Source organism: Saccopteryx leptura, chromosome 3 (assembly GCF_036850995.1).
Source record: "Saccopteryx leptura isolate mSacLep1 chromosome 3, mSacLep1_pri_phased_curated, whole genome shotgun sequence".
Classification (NCBI taxonomy): Eukaryota; Metazoa; Chordata; class Mammalia; order Chiroptera; family Emballonuridae; genus Saccopteryx; species Saccopteryx leptura.
In genome coordinates this window covers 273273636-273292936 of record NC_089505.1, presented here as the reverse complement: position 1 = coordinate 273292936, position 19301 = coordinate 273273636, and the positions used below count along the sequence as shown (strand labels likewise).

The window sequence follows — 19301 nt, the reverse complement described above, 5'->3', positions numbered from 1 at the left end:
AATTAACACCAAAATGGACAAAGGAAATAAACAGTATAGAGGGAAGAAATGCAAGTGTATTTAATAAACATAAAATGCAAATTTTACCCCAAATTAAAGAAACAGAAGTGAAAATAAAAAAGTCATTTTATTCTTTAAACTTTTGTTGTTTGGAATTTATTTATTACCAATATATTTTCAATTTGTCATATGCTCAATTACTATGCCTTGTGTTATAATAAATTTAAAATTTTTACTCAATCTGTTAAGAAAACAAATTCAATTGAGTAATTTGAAGATCTAATTGGCTTATTAAGCAATTCATGAATTGGGCAGAATCCCATCTAGCAAAGAGAAGGTACACTCAACGGGGCTGTACTAAATAGAAGGCTTTTCTAGAAAGAAGGGTGGGGTAAGGAAGCTGTTGGCAAAAGAACAGAAAGGATTCTTTTTAGACCTGACAGCTTTTATTTGGGGCAAAAGAGGGAAAGTTTTTATTCTGCAGACTGCCTCTTCTTTCTATGCGAGAAGGGAGGGGCACATGTGACAGATTATTTTACTGGTGCTTGACTAGAAAATTTCAGACTGGTTGATTAAGATTAACTGGGAGAGGTTGAAACTGCAATTAGATTAAATTTAGATTTGGTATCAAGGGCTTTTAGCACTAAGTGATGCCATTTTGAGCCTGTGGCTTTTCTCTTCAACAAATTAATTCAAGCAATCTTCTTTTGTAATTACTTTTATTGTTTAAAAAAATCCTCCCACCAGAGACCAGATAATTATTTCAGATTTTTTTTTTTTAATTCTAGATTGCATGTTCTGGAAGTTCAAAGTACAGTATTATTGTTGTTATCTTATTATACATAAAATGTAGAAAAGTAGAAACAGAACGTTTCTGTTGTGAAGGCATATTGTTATTATGATGTATCATCGCTGTATGAATTCATATTCATCTAAGGACAACGACACTGAGGATCCCTAGGGAATGAACTGGAAATAGGGTCAGAATTCCTAGACAATCCTCCCATGCAAATGAGGTCACTTGGTCAGGAGCCCTAGACTAGTTACAAACTAGCAGTACTTGCTTTGGGACTCCTCTGCCTGTCCGCGCTCAGCAATGTGATCTCACTCCCAGATCACAATGCTAAATACCAAGAATGATCTCTGTGGGGCAGCTGTGTTAGGCTTGCTTGCTGCTTTACCGGCTGCAAGCCCTTTGCCTGATTAGTGCGTGAGCATGGAGCAGTGGCACATGTGTATGGCCTATATAAGGCTATAGGTGCTTGCGTTCGGGACTGTGGATGGCAGATTGCCTACCGGCCACTGTGAGGGGCCATTTTGCTGTTTTGTTTGCCTGAGAGGCGGTTTCCCCTGCCTGTGTGCTTGTCCGCTGTTGTGAGACTTCATTAAACGGAATGGCCCAACACTTTCTGCCTCCACAGTTTGTCTGCCGTCTGCCTGAATCCAATGTGGACCTGCTTGGCCTCGGCCACCGGCATTACAATATGGTATCTTTCTCTAACTTATTTCACTTGGCATAATACCCTCTAAGTATATATTTTGTCACAAATGTAAGATTTTATTCTTTTTTTATACCAAGTAATATTCTGCTGTATATATGTAGCAATTTAAATTTATTTTAAAACTATGGGTATTTTTGTATATTGTTTTTCCCCCAAATACTGTCTGAATTTCAAGAATTAGCTCCTGTTGTGAAAATTAGTGTTATGTGTTTGAGAGATAAAGCAATTTCAAGACATACAAGTTAAATTCCTTCAATTCTTTAAAAATACACACTATGCATAATTAATAATGATGAGAGATGCTACTTATTGGATGCATTGAATGAGCCAGGTATTGGGATTTACTAATTTTTAAAAATAAGTTGGCTCAAAATCAAATAGCTCATTCCTCTCTACCTCATATTGCTTCTAAGTCACTCTTCAAAAAAACAGTAATAGGCCCTGGCTGGACAGCTCTATTGGTTGGAGCATTGTCCCAAAGCACAGAGGTTGCTGGTTCAATCCCCAGTCAGGGCACATACAGGAACAGATTGGTGTTCTTGTCTCTCTCTCTCTCTCTCCCCCTTCCTCTCTCACTTAAATCAATAAATAAGAATTAAAAGAAAGAAAGAAAATAACAGTAATAATAGAAACTAGAAATTAACTTGCCACATTAAAAAAAAATCTTGTGCCTCACCTGTGGTGGTGCATTAGATAAAGCATCGATCTGGAATGCTGAGGTCACTGGTTCAAAACCCTGGGCTTGCCTCGTCAAGGCACATATGGAAGTTGATGCTTCTTGCTCTTTCCCTACTTCTCTCTCTCTCTCTCTCTCTCCCTCTCTCCCTCTCTCCCTCTCTCCCTCCCCCCCCCCTCTCTCTCTCTCTCTCCCCTCCCTAAAATGAATAAATAATATCTTAGAAAGAAATCTTGTTATCTGACCAAATGATTCATAGGGCTGTTTAAGTGCCATTGATTAAATTGAAACCATGAATCAACACATTCTTTTCAGGGTTGCTGAGTCTTCTAGGAGAACACACCTATCTTTAATGCAAGTTCCTCAGGACTGTATATCTTATACCTGTCAATGATTAAACAACTCTTTAGTGCTTGTATTAAGAACTGTTTACCTATAGTAAAGCACTTGAAGTCACAATACATAGACTCCTCCCCACCCTACCCCACCTCCCTTCAGAAAATGATTCCAAGAATGAGCAGTGATTTCCTTTTCCGAAAAAGGAGACAAGATAAAAGATACTTGGAATGAAATGAGTATATAAATGGATGTTTGTAGGATTGGCTTTAACTGAGATAAAATTAATCAGCTTCAGTAACAAAGTGATAGTGTTTCCTGTCTCCAGACACGCCTCCTCTTGGATTTGTAGGGAGAGCGCTTCGAACAAAAAATAAAGAAAAGCCTATTTCTTCTTGCAAAATTCAGTATTTGTTTCTTTTTCTCATACTTAGCTCAAAAAAGAAAAAAAATTAAGCTTTTAAAAAAATGTGGTAAAATATACATAAAATGAGTCACATTAACCATTTAAAAAATGGAAAATTCAGTGGCATTAAGTACATTTACATTGTACAGAACTCTTTCATCTTGCCAAATGCCAACTCCGTACCCATGAAACAGCAACTCCTCATTATTCTCTTCCTCACAACTCTTCGTAACCACCCTTCTACGCTATCTCAATAAATGTGTCCAGGCACCTCATATAAATGGAATCATACAATATCTGTCCTTTCATGTCCTTTTTTAGTTTGTTTTCAAGATTCATTCATGTTGTACAATGTGTCAAATGTTTTTTTCATTGGCCCTGGCCGGTTGGCTCAGCGGTAGAGCGTCGGCCTGGCGTGCGGGGGATCCAGGTTCGATTCCCAGCCAGGGCACACAGGAGAAGCGCCCATCTGCTTCTCCACCCCTCCCCCTCTCCTTCCTCTCTGTCTCTCTCTTCCCCTCCCACAGCCAAGGCTCCATTGGAGCAAAGATGGCCCGGGCGCTGGGGATGGCTCCTTGGCCTCTGCCCCAGGCGCTAGAGTGGCTCTGGTCTTGGCAGAGCGACGCCCCAGAGGGGCAGAGCATCGCCCCTGGTGGGCGTGCCGTGTGGATCCCGGTCGGGCGCATGCGGGAGTCTGTCTGACTGTCTCTCCCCGTTTCCAGCTTCAGAAAAATACAAAAATAAATAAATAAATAAATAAATAATGTTTTTTTCATTGATTTGAGAGAGAAAGGGAGGGGAGAGAAAGAGAGAGAGAGAGAAAAACATCAAGTCATTGTTCCACTTAGTTGTTCCGTGAGTTGTGCACTCACGGGTTACTTATCTGTGCCCTGACTGCGGGCTGGAACCCACGACCTCAGTGCATCGGGACGATGCTTTATCCCCTGAGCCATCCAGCTGGGGCTGAGCTTCCTTTGTTTTTAAGGCTGAATAATATTCCACTGTGTGCTTATATCACGCTTGTTTATCAGTTCATCTGTTGCTGGACACTTGGCTTGTTTCTACCATTTGACTATTGTGGATAGTGCTGCTGTGAACATTGATGTGCTCAGTTAAGGAACACCTTAAATTGCAATAGAGCCCTAGCACTTCTTCCTATTTCCCTCCCCTCAGCCTCTGCCCCAGTCCAGGTCTGAGCCCCTCAATAACATGACTACAGCCTCACATAAAGAGAATTGTTTCAAACCCCCTTGACCTTTGCTCTTTCTTCCTTGGCTGGACTTTGTCCAGCCAGGTTTATTTATAAACCACACAAAGCTCATTAACATGACCAAGGATTTCAGCAATCCACCTTTCCACCTTTGTTACTTGCAGGAAGGCATTTCCCAGGGATAAGACAGTGAGCTATGGCTGAGAAGAATAACAACAGCGACTCCGTTGGAATAAGTATGAAGGGATGCCGGACAAACAATGGCTTTGTCCAAAATGAAGACATCCTGGAGAAGGACCCAGACCCAGGCAGCTCAGCAGACAGCCCACAGCACTGCTCCGTGGCCGTCCTTGGCCCCGAGGAGCCCGACCTGAAGGAGATCCAGCCCTACGCAGGGATGCCCAAGGAGGTGCTGTTTCACTTCTCAGGCCAGGCCCGGTACCGGGTGCCCCGGGAGCTCCTCTTCTGGCTCACCGTGGCTTCTGTGCTTGTGCTCGTTGCGGCCACCATAGCCATCATCGCCATCTCTCCCAAGTGCCTCGACTGGTGGCAGGCAGGACCCATGTACCAGATCTACCCAAGATCTTTCAAGGACAGTGACAAGGATGGCAACGGAGATCTAAAAGGTGCCTGGGGGAGGGAACTTCGGTGGGGGCCAGGATGAAGTGGAGGTGGGTTTGTGGTTTTCTCTGTCCTTGAAACTGAATTATGTCTGGTTTGTAAGGTAAGCGTATTCCAGTATGACTGGTCACACCTTGTTTTTGATATTTTAATTTTATTTTTTATCTATTGATTTGAGCAAGAGAGGAAGGGAGAGAGAGACAGGAACATCTACTTGCTCCTGTATGTGTCCTGACCAGGGATTGAACCCCATAACCTTTTCATATCAGGATGATGCTCTAAACAACTGAGCTATCCTACCAGAGTATTTATGATATTTTTAAAAGCCACCCAGCAGAACCCAGAAATTCTTCCCATATGATGAAAGACTACTTGGAGGCCTCTGAACCCCCAAAGAGTTGTTTAATTTGCTTCCCACTCAGTACATATGCTCAGTCGGTCATCTATTCTAACTTCTTAGGGGCAGCAGGGCTCCCCTGACAGTTTCCTGCTCCTGTGCGCTTTATAGTTGACTATCTCAGAGTGGCAGCTTAGAATTGCCTTTCCAGTATATGTAGGGGCTAGTTGAGCAATCTGGCTGAGAGTTTCTTATTCGTGAATAAAGTATAAATGATATTTCAGAAAAAATGTGATGTCATTAAAAGGTGTAGGCTGAGACTTTAAAGTTTAAATCCTGAGAAATGAAGGAAAAGAAAAAAGGCATAGCAGTGTGTTGGTCATTACTTGAGTTAAAGATGATTTAAAATAATATCCATATTAATAAAAAAAAGAAGTAAACGATTATATATTTAAAGTTACACTAATATTCTTCTAGTGAGTTAAGTGCAGAATGTCTTTATAACTTATTGTTTAAACCAGGACACTTTTAAGAGTAAAATTATGCCAGACAGCAGGCATAAACTGGAACTGTTGGCAAATCTGTTGATAATATGATCACCCTAGTTAAGGGCAGCAATAAGAAATAAACTAACAAGGTCACTTTTGACCGTGATATTTGGTTTGAAGAAAGGAAAATAGAATGGCTATTTCAATTGAATGTGGGAAGTAGGTCTGAGCTTAATCTAATTTACCTTAATAACTAATAAAAAGCTTTTCTTTTGCATGCTCATACCATTTATATCTTCCTGCATCTTCACTAATTGAAATACTCTCTGTGCTGCAGGTGCCGTTGGAGCCCATTTCCCGAATTTGTGTTTATTTCCTTGCTCTAATCCTTCCTAATCAGTGTGTGCCCTCCAGAGCTCCTGTGGTGCTTTGGACTTTGTTTACAGCGCCCTTGCCCTGACACTGCCGTCTTATATCTGACTAATTTCCCTTCCCTCCCCCCGCAAAGGCCCGAGCACCTTCTGTCTTTTATGTAGAGAGTGCTTACAAAAGCGACATTTTTAACAAAATAGAGCTGAGGCTCCTAAATCCAAAGACACATCCCCCACTTCCTGATTCTCCCAAACGTAGAGCATTCCTGTGAAAACTTTCATAAGCTGAAATAGCAGAAAGCAAATAAGCAATTACCATTAATTTATATGGAAACATTGTTGCCTATCTCCAGACCCCAATATAACCCATCAAATCATACCAAGTAAGACATAAAACCTGCCTGACCAGGCGGTGGCGCAGTGGATAGAGCGTCGGACTGGGATGCGGAGGACGGATGTTCAAGACCCCGAGGTCGCCAGCTTGAGCACTGCCTCATCTGGCTTGAGCAAAAAGCTCACCAGCTTGGACCCAAAGTTGCTGGCTTGAGCAAGGGGTTACTTGGTATCTGCTGAAGGCCCCCGGTCAAGGCACATATGAGAAAGCAATCAATGAACAACTAAGGTGTCGCAATGCGCAACGAAAAACTGATGATTGATGCTTCTTATCTCTCTGTGTCCCTGTCTGTCCCTCTCTTTGACTCTCGCTCTGTCTCTGTAAAAAAAAAAAAAAAAAAAAGACATAAAACCTAACGTAACACTAATATATGGTAAAAACAGAAAAGATATGATACACATCCTGCTAAATGGATGCCCAAAATAAATCGAGGTAAAGCATGGATGCTCACAGACATTGATCAAACTCTGGGGCTTGATGCTGAGAGGCTGAGCACAGTTCCTGGAAGGAGCTTGGCAGGGCCTATTTCTGCTGCTCTGGGTACCACTGCCTCTCTAACAGCTGCTGCCAAACAAATGCTACTTTTGCTCTTCATGTTTTTCCTTTTTTAAAATTTTTATTTATTGATCTTAGCCAGAGAGAAAGGGTGTGTTGTGTGTGTGGGAGAGAGAGAGAGAGAGAGAGAGAGAGAGAGAGAGAGAGAGAGAGGAATATCGATCCTGTATGTGCCCTGACCAGGGATCGAACTGGCACCTTCTGAGTTTTGGGAGGATGCTCTAACCAAGTGAACTATCCGGCCAGGGAGCCTTTTTTCTTGTTTTTATTTTGTTTTATTGATTTTAGAGAGAGAAAGAGAAACATTGATTTGTTGTTCCACTTAACTTATGCATTCAGTGGTTGGTTCTAGTATGTGCTGTGATCGGGATCAAGCCCACAACCTTGGTGTATCTGATGATGTTCTAATCAAATGAGCTATCCAGCCAGGGCCTCAGGCCCACTGTTTTTATCATCTTGTTCCTTTGTGCCTATTTGTAAGATATATAGTATTGCTGTCCTGACTTAAAATCCTTTTGTTTCCTGTTACACTCTGTGAGGTCTCATGGGCACCCATATGGGGAATTGAGGCACAAGGACAAAAATGGACAGCCTGTTATAGGGGAAGAGCCCCATGCCAGGAGGCAGGTGACTGTGTGTTTTGGGCTCAGTGACCTCTGGCTTGCTGTGTGACCCCGACAGGCTCTGACAGGCCTATTGGGGTTCCATCAAAAGTTACTGAAGATTGAATAGTAAGTCACTATTGAGTGACTTACTATTGAGTTTAAGTGAGTCTTCATTTAGAACTCTGAACTCAAAGCAAAAAAAGAACAAAACCTATCTGCTAATTACCCTACAAGGTTCCAAGGACAAAGTGTTTCATTCCCACATCTCTTTTCAGACCAGCCTAGAATTCTCTTCTGTGTAAGTCCTTGGCTTCAGCACTGTCCAGAGGAAACAGAATTACAAATTTAATTGTAAGTTTTCTAGGAGCCGCATTGGAAAAAAAAAATCAAGTGAAATTAAGTTTAAAATATATTTTGTTGCTGCTTGACCAGGTGGTGGCACAGTGGATAGAGTGATGGCCTGGGACACTGAGGACCCAGGTTCGAAACCCAAGGTCACTGGCTTGAGTGCAGTCTCATCTGCTTGAGCACAGGGTAGGCGACTTGAATGTGGGATCATAGACATAACCCCAAGGTCTCTGGCTTGAGCAAGAAGTCACTGGCTCAGCTGTAGCACCCCCCCCCACACACACACACACCCCACTCAGGTACATATGAGAAAGTAATCAAAGAACAACTAAGGAGCCACAATGAAGAATTGAAGCTTCTCATCTCTCCCCCTTCCTGTCTGTCTGTCCCTATCTGTCCCTCAGTCTCTCTCTCACTAAAAATAAAAAAGAATAGCCCTGGCTGGTTGGCTCAGTGGTAGAGCGTCGGCCTGGTGTGCAGGAGTCCTGGGTTCGATTCCCGGCCAGGGCACACAGGAGAAGCGCCCATCTGCTTCTCCACCCCTCCCCCTCTCCTTCCTCTCTGTCTCTCTCTTCTCCTCCCACAGCCGAGGCTCCATTGGAGTAGGGATGGCCTGGGCGCTGAGGATGGCTCTGGTCGCAAGAGCGATGCCCCAGATGGGCAGAGCATCGCCCCCTGGTGGGCATGCCGGGTGGATCCTGGTCAGGCGCATGCAGGAGTCTGTCTGACTGCCTCCCCGTTTCCAGCTTTGGAAAAATACAAAAAAAAGAAAAAAAAAGAAAAAAAAAGAATAATATATGTTGTTTAATATTTTAACTTACATCACAATAAAATTATTAACATGATATTTCACATTCTTTCTTTTCATATGGGGTCTTTGTAATCCAGTGTATTTTACATTTACAGCACATCTCAGTTCAGACTTAGTCACACTGCAAGAGCTCAAAAGCCACACGTGGCACATGGCTCTCACACTGGACAGTGCAGCTTAGACTGAGTGATCACAAAGGGCCATGTGTTCTTCTTTGTACCTTGGCACTTAGCCCAGCACCTTACCTAGAGCTGGTGCTCAAACATCATGTGTAGAGTAAATGAACAATACTATATCTTGATTTTAAATCTTAAAAATGAGCCTGACCTGTGGTGGTGCGGTGGATAGAGCATTGACTTGGAATGCTGAGGTTGCTGGTTCAAAACCCTGGGCTTGCCTGGTCAAGGCACATACAACAAGCAATCAATGAACAACTAAAGTGAAGCAACTATGACTTGATACTTCTTTTTTTTTTTTTTAAATAAATTTTTATTTGAATGGGGTGACATCAATAAATCAGGGTACATACATTCAAAGAAAACATTTCCAGGTTATCTTGTCATTTAGTTCTGTTGCATACCCATCACCCGAAGCGAGATTATCCTCCGCCACCCTCCATCCAGTTCTCTCTGTACCCCTCCCCCTCCCCCTCTCCCTCCTTCCCTCCCCCCACCTCCCCATAGCCACCACACTCCTGTCCATGCCTCTTAGTCTCGCTTTTATGTCCCACCAATGTATGGAATCCTGCAGTTCCTGTTTTTTTCTGATTCGCTTATTTCACCCCGCACAATGCTACCAAGACTCCACCATTCCTCTATAAGTGATCCAATGTCACCATTTCTCCTAGCTGAATAATATACCATGGTGTATATGTGCCCCATCTTCTTCATCCAGTCCTCTATTTTTTTTTACAGTGATTAAAAGCCTTTAAGCAAACTCTTGGCCAATACAGCAAGAATCCCTAAAAGAGTAGTGTCCTTAACATGTTCCCAAATCCAAGTTGGCCCCATCACCATGCCAAATCCCTGAAACATGCAACCCAACCACAGTTCAGTCTGTTAGGAGCTGTCACAGGGAGCAGGAGTCCAGGAAAGTTCCCCACAGGAAAAGTCCGCATGGCACTGGAATTGTTGTCACCATTCTATATTTTGCAGCTCATGTCCAAGTCCCAATGACCGCTGCTTCTAGCTGGTAATGATTCAGGTAGACTGGAAAAAGCCATTTGAGCATGCGTGGATATGAAGCTTCTGTTCTCCTTTGCCTGGAGAGTTGAGACCAGGTAGCTTTTTCCTGGAGCTCTGTGACTGTGGCCTGGTAAAGAGAACCTTGGGATACACTAAGCTGGGTGGCAAAGGTAAATTCATAATACAAGTTGGCTAAAGGAGGAAAGAGAGCTCTAAATTAGGAGTAGGTCCCAGCCTGAAATATGAGTGGGGCATTGAGGTAGGAGGGATAAAGGAAACACTATATATTAAGCAAAGCAGCAGAAAATAGGACTATCAACACCCACAACAGAGATCTTTGAGGGAAGAATAAAAAACCTGACTATTCAGGCAAAACATAGTTAAGTGGCCCTTGTGCGAATGAGATCAGTTTACCTGCTTCTTGGAAGAAATACCCTAGGCTCGTCCACAGTGTTGTAGATGGGGCCGACGGCCCTGGGCACCTTCAGCCTTCAGTGGCAAACCCCAGCTTTCTGGGCAAGGTTAGGTCATAGGTGGCTGGAGCAGGACTGGAAGAGACTGAACCCTCCCTTAGAGGAGCGAGGGGGAAGCCCACCTTCCAGTGTCCCTGTTTCCTCGCAGCAGAGGCGTGTAAGCCTGGCAGGCTTTAGCTCAATGACCTTCCTTTCCACTATTGAAGCAGGACCCAGATGGCACCCTATGAGGCGTTGGAGCCTTTAAGGGTGTATCCTAAAAGCTGGTAGTTCCCCTGATCTCTATTGGGCTTTTTCTGCCTCTAGGTATCTTTTTTTTTTTTTTTTAATTTTTTTAAATTCATTTTAGAGAGGAGGGGGGGGAGAGAGAGAGAGAGAGAGAGAGAGAGAGAGAAGGGGGAGGAGCAGGAAGCATCAACTCCCATATGTGCCTTGACCAGGCAAGCCAGGGTTTTGAACCGGCAACCTCAGTGTTTCCAGGTTGACGCTTTATCCACTGCGCCACCACAGGTCAGGCACCTCTAGGAATCTTAAAAGCCATTCTCAGAAGATCTCGCTGAGGGGTTTGAGGATCCCCATCCGCCTATATAAATCTTTTCCATATATCTGGAGCTGTTTGGAAAAAAGACAGAACAGTGTTATTAGCTAGATCTAATAAAGAAGGTAGTAGTTTGCAGGCGAAAAAGATTTGGTGTCTCCTGTTCATCAGCATTCAAAAGAAATGTAAATTTTTTTTTTTTTTAAGTAAAAAGCATGATATAGTAGACCCGTCGGAGTCATTGGACTGGTGTGCAGGATTCCCGGGTTTGATTCCTGGCCAGAGCACACAGGAGAAGCGCCCATCTACCTCTCCACTCCTCCCTCTCTCCTTCCTCTTCATTTCTCTCCTCCCGCCCGCAGCCAAGGCTCCACCAGAGCAAATCCACCCTGGGCACTAAGGATGGCCCCACGGCCTCCGCCCCAGTTGCTAGAATGGCTTGGGTTGTAACAGAGCAACATCCCAGATGGGCAGAGCATTCCCCCCGGTAGGCATGCCAGATGGATCCCAGTCAGGCGCATGCAGGAGCCTGTCCGACTGCCTCCCCATCCCCATCCTCAGAAATATACAAAAAATAAATAAATAAAAGAAAAAATACTAAAAAAAAAAAAAAAAAAAAAAAAAAAGGGAGGGGGCATTCCCTTGTGCTAAAGCTCCAGGGAGCATGGAGTGAGCTTGAGTATGTCCTATGAAACATGGAGATCTATGTTTACATATAAGTCTGAAGAAGGAGGAACTGCTGAAGTAGTTTATCAGCATTTGTCCCTAAGACAGCAGTCTTTGTAGTGGGAACACCATACGTAAATATTTGCTGTCTGTCTATAGATTAAGGGGGGAATATGGCAAATGCTGAAAAGTCATGATCTTTGTGACCCTCCCCTCCCCCAACTCCCTCCCTCTCCTCCCCCCACCCTGTAACCCCAACATTGTTGTTCATGTCTCTGAGTCTCATCTTTATGTCCCACCTATGTATGAAAACATATAGTTCTTAGTTTTCTCTGATTTACTTCTTTCACTCAGTACAATGTTATCAAGGCCCATCCATGTTGTTGTAAAAGATCCTATGTCATCATTTCTTATGGCTGAGTAGTATTCCATAGTATATATATACCAAAGCTTTTTAATCCACTCGTCCTCTGATGGACACTTGGGCTGTTTCCAAATCTTTGCTATTGTGAACAATGCTGCCATAAACATGGGAGTGCATTTCTTCTTTTCAAACAGTGCTATGGTGTTCTTGGGGTATATTCCTAACAGTGGTATAGCTGGGTCTTGAGGCAGTTCGATTTTTAATTTCTTGAGGAATCTCCATACTGTTTTCCATAGTGGCTGCACCAGTCTGCATTCCCACCAGCAGTGCAGGAGGGTTCCCTTTTCTCCACATCCTCGCCAGCACTTATTCTGTGTTGTTTTATTGATGAGCGCCATTCTGACTGGTGTGAGGTGATATCTCATTGTGGTTTTAATTTGCATTTCTCTAATCATTAGTGATGTTGAACATTTTTTTATATGCCTATTGGCCATCTGTGTGTCCTCTTTGGAGAAGTGTCTATTCATTTCTTTTGCCCATTTTTGGATTGGATTGTTTGTCTTCCTGGTATTAAGTTTTACAAGTTCTTTATAAATTTTGGTTATTAACCCCTTGTCCGACGCTATGTCAAATATGTTCTCCCATTGTGTAGTTTGTCTTTTTATTCTGTTCTTATTGTCTTTAGCTGTGCAGAAGCTTTTTAGTTTGATAAAGTCCCATTTGTTTATCCTGTCTTTTATTTCACTTGCCTGTGGAGACAAATCAGCAAATATATTGCTGCGAGAGATGTCAGAGAGCTTACTGCCTATGTTTTCTTCTAAGATGCTTATGGTTTCACAGCTTACATTCAAGTCTTTTATCCATTTTGAGTTTATTTTTGTGAGTGGTGTAAATTGGTGGTCTAGTTTCATTTTTTTGCAGGTAGCTGTCCAGTTTTCCCAACACCATTTGTTGAAGATGCTGTCTTTACTCCATTGTATTCTTACCTCCTTTGTCAAATATCAGTTGTCCATAGAGCTGTGGGTTTATTTCTGAGTTCTCTGTTCTGTTCCATTGATCTATGTGCCTGTTCTTATGCCAGTACCATGCTGTTTTGAGTACAATGGCCTTATAATATAACTTGATATCTGGAAGTGTGATACCTCCCACTTTTTTCTTCCTTTTCAGGATTGCTGAGGCTATTCGTGTTCTTTTTTGGTTCCATATAAATTTTTGGAATATGTGTTCAATGTCTTTGAAGTAAGTCATTGGTATTTTCATTGGTATTGCATTGAATTTATAAATTGCTTTGGGTAATATAGACATTTTAATGATTTTTATTCTTCCTAACCATGAGCACAGTATATGCCTCCACTTATTCGTATCTTCCCTGATTTCTTTTATCAATGTTTTATAATTTTCCGAGTACAAGTCTTTAATCTCCTTAGTTAGATTTATTCCTAGGTACTTTATTTTCTTGGTTGCAATGGTAAAGGGGATTGATTCCCTGATTTCTCTTTCTGACAGTTCATTATTAGTGTATAAAAATGCCTCTGATTTCTGAGTATTGATTTTATATCCTGCCACCTTGCCAAATTCTTTGATCAGGTCTAGTAGTTTTTTGACTGAGACTTTAGGGTTTTCTATATACAATATCATGTCATCTGCAAATAATGATAGTTTTACTTCTTCTTTTCCAATTTGGATGCCTTTTATTTCTTTTTCTTGTCTGATTGCTGTGGCGAGGACTTCCAGAACTATGTTGAATAAGAGTGGTGAAAGGGGGCACCCCTGCCTTGTTCCTGATCTTAAGGGGATTGCTTTTAATTTTTGCCCATTAAGTATGATGTTGGCTGTGGGTTTGTCATAGATGGCCTTTATCATGTTGAGGTATGTTCCCTGTATTCCCACTTTGCTGAGAGTTTTGATCATGAATGGGTGCTGGACTTTATCAAATGCCTTTTCTGCATCTATTGAAATTATCATGTGGTTTTTCTCCTTTCTTTTGTTTATGTGATGAATCACATTGATTGATTTGCGAATATTGTACCAGCCTTGCCTCCCAAGAATAAATCCTACTTGATCATTGTGTATGATTTTTTCCATATATTGCTGGATCCGGTTTGCTAATATTTTGTTGAGGATTTTTGCATCTAAGTTCATCAGGGATATTGGCCTGTAATTTTCTTTTTTTGTGTTGTCTTTGCCTGGTTTTGGAATCAGAATTATGCTCGCCTCATAAAAGGAGTTTGGGAGTCTTCCTTCCTCTTGAATTTTTTGAAATAGCTTGAGAAGGATAGGAGTTAGTTCTTTTTTGAATATTTGGTAGAATTCACTTGTGAAGCCATCAGGCCCAGGACTTTTCTTTTTTGGGAGTTTTTTGATAGCTGTTTCAATCTCATTTGTTGTAATTGGTCTGTTTAGGTTTTCTGATTCTTCCAGATTGATTTTTGGAAGATTATATGATTCAAGGAATTTGTCCATTTCATCTAGGTTGTCTAGTTTTTTGGCGTACAGTTCTTCATAGTATTTTCTTACAATATTTTGTATTTCTGTTGTGTCAGTTGTTATTTCTCCACTCTCGTTTCTAATTTTATTTATTTGAGTCCTCTCTCTTTTTTTCTTGGTGAGTCTTGTTAAAGGTTCATCGATCTTGTTTACCTTTTCAAAGAACCAGCTCCTGGTTTCATTGATCCTCTGTATTGTTTCTTTAGCCTCTATGTCATTTATTTCTGCTCTGATCTTTATTATTTCCTTCCTTCTACTAGCTCTGGGCTTTACTTGCTGTTCTTTTTCTAGTTCTTTTAGATGCAGGGTTAAGTTGTTTATTTGAGCTTTTTCTAGCTTCTTGAGGTATGCCTGTAATGCTATAAACTTCCTTCTCAGGACTGCTTTTGCTGTGTCCCATAAATTTTGAGTTGATGTATGCTCATTATCGTTTGTTTCTAGGAATTTTTTAATTTCTTCTTTGATCTCAATGTTAACCCATTCATTGTTTAATATTGTGCTATTTAGTTTCCAAGTGTTTGAATGTTTTTCAATTTTTCTATTGTGGTTGATTTCTAGTTTAATGCCATTGTGATCAGAGAAAGTGCTCGATATGATTTCAATCTTCTTAAATTTGTTGAGCCCGCTTTTGTGCCCTAACATGTGGTCTATTCTAGAGAATGTACCATGAGCGCTTGAAAAGAATGTATACTGCTGCTTTAGGATGAAAGGTTCTGAAGATATCTATTAGATCGTGTTGATCTAATATGTCCTTTAAGTCTGCTGTTTCTTTGTTAATTTTCTTTCTTGAGGATCTATCTAATGATGTTAATGGGGTATTGAAATCTCCTACTATTATAGTATTGCTGTTAATCTCGCCCTTTAAGTCAATCAAAGTCTGCTTTATATATTTAGGTGCTCCTATATTAGGTGCGTAGATATTTATAATGGTTATATCTTCCTTTTGGATTGCTCCCTTTATCATTATGTAGTGACCTTCTTTATCTCTAACTATGGTCTTTGTTCTAAAGTCCATTTTGTCTGATATAAGTATTGCTACCCCAGCTTTTTTTTCATTTCCATTTGCGTGAAATATTTTTTTCCATCCTTTTATCTTCAGTCTGTGTGCATCTTTTGATTTAAGGTGTGTCTCTTGTAGACAGCATATGTATGGGTCCTGTTTTCTTATCCACGCAGCTACCCTATGTCTCTTGATCAGATCGTTTAATCCATTAACATTTAAGGTTATTACTGATATGTAATTGTTTATTGCCATTTTTTTTCTTTAAAACTGTTTTTCTCTTTTGCTATATTCTTTTTTCCCTTTGACCTGTTTACAACAGGTCCCTTAGCATGTCTTGCAGCCTTGGTTTGGTTGCAGTGAAATCCTTGAGGTTTTTTTTGTCTGTAAAGCTTTTTATTTCTCCTTCAATTTTAAATGATAGCCTTGCTGGATAAAGTAGTCTTGGTTGTAGGTTCTTGTTCTGCATTACTTTGAATATTTCTTGCCATTCCTTTCTGGCCTCAAGTGTTTCTGTTGAGAAGTCAGAAGTCATCCTTATGGGGGCTCCTTTGTAGGTGATAGTCTTTTTTTCTCTTGCAGCTTTTAATATTTTCTCTTTATCATTTAGCTTTGGTAATTTAATTATGATGTGTCTTGGAGTTGGTTTCTTTGGGTTTCTCCTTAATGGAGTTCTCTGTGCTTCCTGAACATGTGAGACATTTTCCTGCCTTAATTGGGGGAAGTTTTCCGCTATAATTTGTTTGAACAAAGTCTCTATCCCTTGTTCTTTCTCTTCTTCTTCAGGAACCCCTATGATGCGGATGTTATTTCTCTTCATGTTGTCACAGAGCTCTCTTAAAGTTTCCTCAGACTTTTTGAGTCTCTTTTCTTTTTTCTGCTCTGCTTCCGTGCCTTTATTTATTGTGTCCTCTAACTCACTGATTCGATTCTCTGCTTCATCCATCCTGCTTTTAATTCCTTCCATTGTATTCTTTATTTCAGATATTGTATTTGTCATTTCTGTCTGATTCTTTTTTATTATTTCAATGTCCTTTTTTATATTTGTTATCTCTTTATTTAGGTTTTTGTAATGGCCATCTATGGTGGTTCTAATATCTTTGAGCATCCTAACAATCGTTATTTTAAACTCTGCATCTGGTAATTTGGTTATATCTGATTCACTTAGGTCCTTTTCTGGGGATTTCTCTTGGTTTATTTGTGTTGTATTTCTCTGCCTCCGCATTTTCTCTTCACGGGAGTGGCTGTGATCACATGCTTGGGTGCACAAGGGTTGGTGGCCTTGGCCTTTGCCCCGCCCCCGTGTGTGACGTTATGCTCGGTCCTGAGGGCACTGGCGAGCACCTTTGCTCAGCTGCGGGTCTCCGCCTGTTTCTGAGCTTTCGCCCTGCCCTTGCAGGAGGATCCCACTCAAGGAACAGCTGCTAGCCTTGGCTCTACCACCGGGCAGGGCTGCGTGCCCAAGCTCAGCTCCGTAGCGGAACTCCGCCTCTTCTGGGCTTTTGGCTCCACCCCCGCGGGAGGAGCCGGCTACCAAGTCAGACCGCAAGCCTGGGTTGCACAGGCGGGGCTGGGATGTGCTCCTCTGCCCTTGCTCCGGGGCTGGTTTCTACCCTTTCTGGGTTTCCCGCCCTTCTCCCGAGGCTGGATTACAGGCTGCCGGCAGCTGAGCTTGGCCGCTTTTGCACGCCCCCTTCTCCCTAGCCGGGCAAGATTGAGCTCACACCTGAGCCCAGTGGTGGCCAGCCGGCTTCCAACCCTGCCAGCAGAACCGCGCTTTTGTCTCCCGCTGCCGCCCGCCCTCTGGCTCGCCCTCAGCCGTGTGGGTGGGGGCGTTGCAGCTCAGACCCTAAGACTCACTACTGTAGACCCAAAAGCTCCCTCCTTCTATGCGACTCTGCTCTGAATGCTGCGGGGGAGCTTGTTTGGCTGCTCTCCTGCTTCCCTTTGCTGGTATTGCTGTTTCCGGGGGAAATACTCACTTCAGCTTTGGGGAGTGACTCGTCCCAGGGGTTAGGGTGGCTATCTCCCAAAATGTTTCTCCGTGTGCCTCCTAGATTATACTCTCTTCCTGTTACTGTGGTTCTCTCCCCTCTCCCTCCGTCTCCAGGAGCCCCGGGTGAGTGTTTGTGAGAGAGATGTTCTGCGTGGTCCCTTTAAGAAGGATCCTGGGTCTGAGAAATCAGACTCCCTCACAAACAGTATCCTGACTTGTTTCTGGCTAAATACTGTCCTTACGCTTCTTCTGGGCTCTGGGGCTGCAGGCTGGGGCTTTGTTCCTGGGGCTCTGGACCCTTTCCCCTCTGCTAAACTCACTTCCCACCACGCGAGTCTCTCCCTGCTGCCGTTCGCTCCGAGGAGCTGGGCAACCCTCTCCGCGTTTCCGCTTTTCCTACCAGTCTCTGTGTGGCTTGTTCAGCGTTCCTTGGTTGAAGAGTCCTTTTAGTTTAGTCCAGAGTTGGTTTTTCCAGCTGATAGTTCATAAAATTAGTTTGTAATCCACTTTGGTTCTGGGAGGTAGATGCTGGTACGTCCGCCTACTCCAGCACCGTCTTGTCTCTCCGACTTGATACTTCTTGTTCTCTCCCCTCCTCTCTCTGTAAAATCAATAAATAAAATTTAAAAAAAAATGAACAAGCCACAGATTTTATGTTATTGTAACTCCATTTAAAGTCAAAGGTTATTGCTAGAAAACTAATTTGATGTTGCTATAGAACCAGACTTTGCTATTTGAATTTTTACTCAGCTTCAATGACACTCTAAATATTTCTGTCTCAATATCCATATTTCGATTTTAGGTAGTCCTTTTATTTTTAACCCTTCAACCAAAAACCCCACACTTTACTTAGTTTTCATGGCCTTGATTTTTCTTTCTTCAGGTATTCAAGAAAAACTGGACTATATCACAACTTTAAACATAAAAACTGTTTGGATTACCTCATTTTATAAATCATCCCTTAAAGATTTCCGACACGGTATTGAAGATTTCCGAGAAATTGATCCTCTTTTTGGAACAATGAAAGATTTTGAGAATCTGGTTGCTGCCATACATGATAAAGGTGGGTCAGAAAAGTGAGAGTTGACAGAAGTATTTCTCTAAATGCTCACTTAAAGCATTTTTTTCTTAACTATCATATTCTTTTTTTATTATTATTAAGTGAGAGGCGTGGAGACAGAGAGACAGACTCCTGAATGCACCCTAGCTGGGATCCATCCAGCAAGCCCTCTAGCAAGTGAAACTTTGCCCATCTGGGGCTTCTCCATTGCTCGGCAACTGAACTATTTTAGCACCTGAGGCCAGGCCATGGAGCCATCCTCAGTGTCTAGGGCCAACTTGCTCAAACCATTTGAGCCATGGCTGTTTGAGGGAAAGAGAGAGAGGAAAGAGAGAGAAGGGGGGAGAGGTGGAGAAGTAGATGGTCACTTCTCCTGTGTGTCCTGACCAGGAATCGAACCCAGGACTTCCTCACATTGGGCTCACGCTGTACTGCTGAGCCAACCAGCCAGGGCCATCATGTATTATTCAAATATAATCTTTGTCCTAACATTTGAAATATTTTCACTCATTAGGTTTAAAATTAATAGTCGATTTGATACCAAACCACACTAGTGATAAACATGCTTGGTTTCAACTGAGTCGCACCCGGACAGGGAAATATACTGATTATTATATCTGGCATGACTGTTCCCATAAAAACGGCATAACGACACCACCCAACAACTGGGTAAGTACCAACTTGTCTGATTTACAATGTGAAAATGGTCAGACCTTCAGTGATTAAACTGGTTATGTATAAAGCCCTTTTAAGGACCTGACCAGGCGGTGGCGCAGTGGATAGAGCGTTGGACTGGGATGCAGAGGACCCAGGTTCGAGACCCCGAGGTCACCAGCTTGAGCGCGGGCTCATCTGGTTTGAGCAAAAGCTCAC

The 19301-nt window shown here is 42.3% G+C and overlaps 1 protein-coding gene across 1 annotated transcript in view; it reads left to right on the top strand.

The window, feature by feature from the left end:
* Positions 1 to 4267: 4267 nt before the first annotated feature.
* The window catches only part of SLC3A1 (solute carrier family 3 member 1), a 47294-nt gene continuing 32260 nt past the window's right edge, over positions 4268 to 19301 (top strand). Inside the window, exons 1-3 of the mRNA XM_066378367.1 lie at positions 4268 to 4756; positions 18252 to 18431; positions 18943 to 19097. Of these exons, the coding sequence (XP_066234464.1) occupies positions 4327 to 4756; positions 18252 to 18431; positions 18943 to 19097 (765 nt within the window). The 5' untranslated portion in view covers positions 4268 to 4326. The remainder of the gene's footprint in view (positions 4757 to 18251; positions 18432 to 18942; positions 19098 to 19301) is intronic.